General features: G+C 36.0%; 1 protein-coding gene across 1 annotated transcript in view; it reads right to left on the bottom strand.

The window, feature by feature from the left end:
• Positions 1-3574, bottom strand: part of LOC109841862 — a 14832-nt gene that overhangs the window by 8406 nt on the left and 2852 nt on the right. The window contains exon 4 of the mRNA XM_020410794.1: positions 1526-1624. Coding sequence (XP_020266383.1) covers positions 1526-1624 — 99 coding nt within the window. The remainder of the gene's footprint in view (positions 1-1525; positions 1625-3574) is intronic.

Raw genomic sequence — 3574 nt, 5'->3', positions numbered from 1 at the left:
CGATTGGAAGCTACTAGAAAATTTAGATGGTTGGCCGTAGCTTTAACAATTACTGCTTCCCAGTCAGATTTAGATGTTTCTCTCACCGAGTAAGATATAACTTAATAGCTCTAATTGCTGTTTAACTCGAGTTTGCACACAATACATCGGCAATGTAATCCCAGGAGTTGAATTGAGTTACTATTTTCATTCATTTCAGTTATAGAGTTCCAACAAGTTCAGTTTCGGTGTTTCAAGAGTAATATCATGTTTTTTATATGCAGGACCCGATGAAGGGTGAATTTTATAGAAAATGTTGGGGTAAAAAAAGAATGATGACACAAGCAAGTCTGTGATATAGTTCTGTAATACATTTCAATAACTTGAGCTGCATATTACCTTCCTCAAATCTCTGTCCAGTTATTAAGATATTAGGATGAAGCTCATTTACAAGGTACAAAAGCGAAGAGAGTGCTAGGAAATTTGGACTAGGCAAAGGAAAACTGTAAATTTAGATAGGAATGTGCCAGTGTAGAGGATGATCTTTTTGTTGAATCTCTTCCGGGCTTAATACAAATATGGAAGGGTATGGGATAATAGGAATATCATAGTATGCAATTTGTTATGTCAAGAAGCAGATAAGTACATGAGGCTCTAGGTAAAATATAATGTCATGTGATTCTTCTAAACAACAAGTTCTATAGGGTTATTTCCTAGAAACCACCTTAAAAATAGGGTAAATGTATAAATGTACAAAAAACACCTTTCGATTTTAATTTTCACATAAACCACCTTTAAAGTGGGTTTGCGTTCCAACCAACCACCCCCAATCAAATTTTCACCAAAAAAAACCAAAAATAAGCTTAAAATTTTCACATTCATGACTTGTGTCTTAACAAGATCTAAACATTAACAAAATGGGTCATGTGCTTTGAATGTGAGGTTTTTAAAGATATTTTAGAGTTTTTAATGAAAATTTTGACTGAGAGATGGTTGATTGAAATAAAAACCAATTTTGAAGATGGCTTATGCATAAACTGGAATTGAAAGGCGACTTTTGTATAATTACCATATTTTAAGGTGGTTTCTAGGAAAAAACACTTTTTCTAAAGAACAAGTACTATGTTCGCAAGTAGCAAGCAAACATAGAAGTTCTTACATTTTATGATTTGATGAGGAATTGTTCTTAAAACATCTACCCCAATAATCGTCAACCCCGGATGACTGGTGCTCAATGTCTACAATGTTTTCTATCTAGAAAGTCGTCTGGGTTTAGATGCTGAGGCATTTAAACAAACAGAAAGAGTGCAGAGCAAAAATGCACACGTTTAACTTTCTCAACATGCCAACAGGAGGCAGCGGAGCAAAAATGTTACACTGGTTCCAATGATGCACACCTACTAAACACGGAGCTTGTGCTTGAGCTCTCCTTAACTAATGGCTTGTTCTTAACATAAACGAACATAACAAGACGAAATGAAAAGTTAGATGAGTGAGGCATATAAACAAACAGGAAGAGCGCAGAATATAAAAAAAAAGCGTATACCTTTGACGAGCTCGTGATATTTGGAGGCAGCCAAGGCGGATGTTACTGTAGTTCCACCATCGACGTCATCGTCGTTGAAGCCACCGCCACGATCGGGGTCTTCTCACAAACCCTGAGAGCTCCATCTGGAACGACACGCACGCATTGAAATTGATGGGAGGGTTTAGCGGCGATTTCCAATCTTTCAATTTCCACGGTATACAGAAGAGGGGGACGCCGGAGTCGCGTCAGGGGAGGAGGAGGACGACAATGTGATAACACCGCCGCAGATCCCACCGCTGCCGTCGTCTCTCACTCGGCTCTGCACCTCCTGTATTCGATTCGGTAAGCTTTTTAATCCCACATCGGGTGCGTGGGAACGACTAATATTATTTTTATGAACTAATCCAACTTAGCTAACCGCTGAGCCCGGTAACTCGGGCTTGTAACCCAAGTGGGAGCAATAAGATCGGTTGGATGAGGAAGTGAGAGGATGACTCTTTACATACGGGGCACATACATACATACTCCCCTTACAGGCGCCTCTACACATACACATACCAGGTAAGATTAAATGTGCACTTGAACAACTAAGCCCGCTACCCTCTGCCCTTGACATACATACGTACTTACATACAGTTGGCTTCCCCATACGTACACATACCAAGGTAAGATCAAATATGTGTTTGGACAATCAAGCCTGCTACCCTCCTACCCAAACAACCATCTTTTGAATTTATTTATCCTTTTTCATAAATCTTCCTTTTCAATTTGTTTATTCCTTATTCGTGAACTTTCTTTTTGAATTTGTTTATTCTTTCTTCGTAAAGATCTTAAAACTCATATGAATTTCAAAATTATACATTATATATTTATTTACGGAAAACATTGGGAAAATATAAAAGATTTTTCAATATTAGTCCTCCACATCTCTTGCATTTTGATATTAGGCCCCTGATCTTGATATATTGAATTAGCCCCCCCTAAATTCTTATCCTCCAAACATAATAAAAACTACCAAAGGCCTAACAAAACCTCACATGAGTTTTAACTTAAACTGTCATTTGACCAGTTAACTATTATGTGTCAAGAGGCACACTAAAATTACTTCTAATGCCCTCCTCTTTGAGTTCTATTCATACTCCTATTTTATAATTATCCATCTTGTTAAACAAAACATGTGGTAAAAAAAAAATCCTCCAAGTTAATGTCTATTTCATCTTTGTTTAAAACTCACCAAAGTCTTAAACTTCATTAGATGTTTAGTATTATGAAATATACATAACTCTAAATTAACATAAGTTATTATCTTTTTTTCTTATAATTTATTTCATTATTTTTATGAAAATTAAATAATTCAGAAATGATGCCCTTTTCTATAATTTGGATGTTTTCAAATTAAATTTGAATTTGATCTAATGTGACACTCAATAGTATGTTTTCTAGTTTCGATAAAGACAAAGTTGGTATTTTTATAAAAGGGAGGAGGATTAACCTCCTTAGCTCTTCTTTGTTTACCAAAAGCAATATAGTAAATAGTTCATTTTAAGTATCCAATCCAATTGGAATTTAATTATACCTAATTTGTTATGTATTGTTAATCAAGTTAATCCTTCTCCTTAATCCTCGTCCCTTTACCCCTTGCTAAATGACACCTAGGTGTTTTGAAACTAGGTCCCTAAATTTTCACATTTTGAAACTAGTCCTTCTACTTAGTTGCTAGTTGAAAAGGTTTCGGGATGATGAACAGTTCAATGAAATATGTAACTTTGAATCTTGAAAGAGGACACTTTTCTATGATGGGGTTTTATTAAGGGAAAGAAAACTTTGGCTTTTTGAGTTTTCTGGGAAACAAATGGTGAAGATGATGAACAGTTCATTTTTTATCTTCTTTTACTTGGGGAGGTTATTTGTAGGCCTGTCCATCCGGGTCGGCCCGGGCCTGGCAAAACCGGAGCCCGGACCCGGACCCGGGTACCCCGGGCCAGGTTCTGGGTCGGACTGGTTTATTTTTTTAATTCTATTTAAATTTTAAATTATAAAAAAAACAAAAAAATAAAAAAAAAATTT

Source organism: Asparagus officinalis, chromosome 5, assembly GCF_001876935.1.
Source record: "Asparagus officinalis chromosome 5, Aspof.V1, whole genome shotgun sequence".
Lineage (NCBI taxonomy): Eukaryota > Viridiplantae > Streptophyta > Magnoliopsida > Asparagales > Asparagaceae > Asparagus > Asparagus officinalis.
Note: the sequence above shows the minus strand (reverse complement) of the source record. Positions and strands in the feature narration are given on the sequence as shown.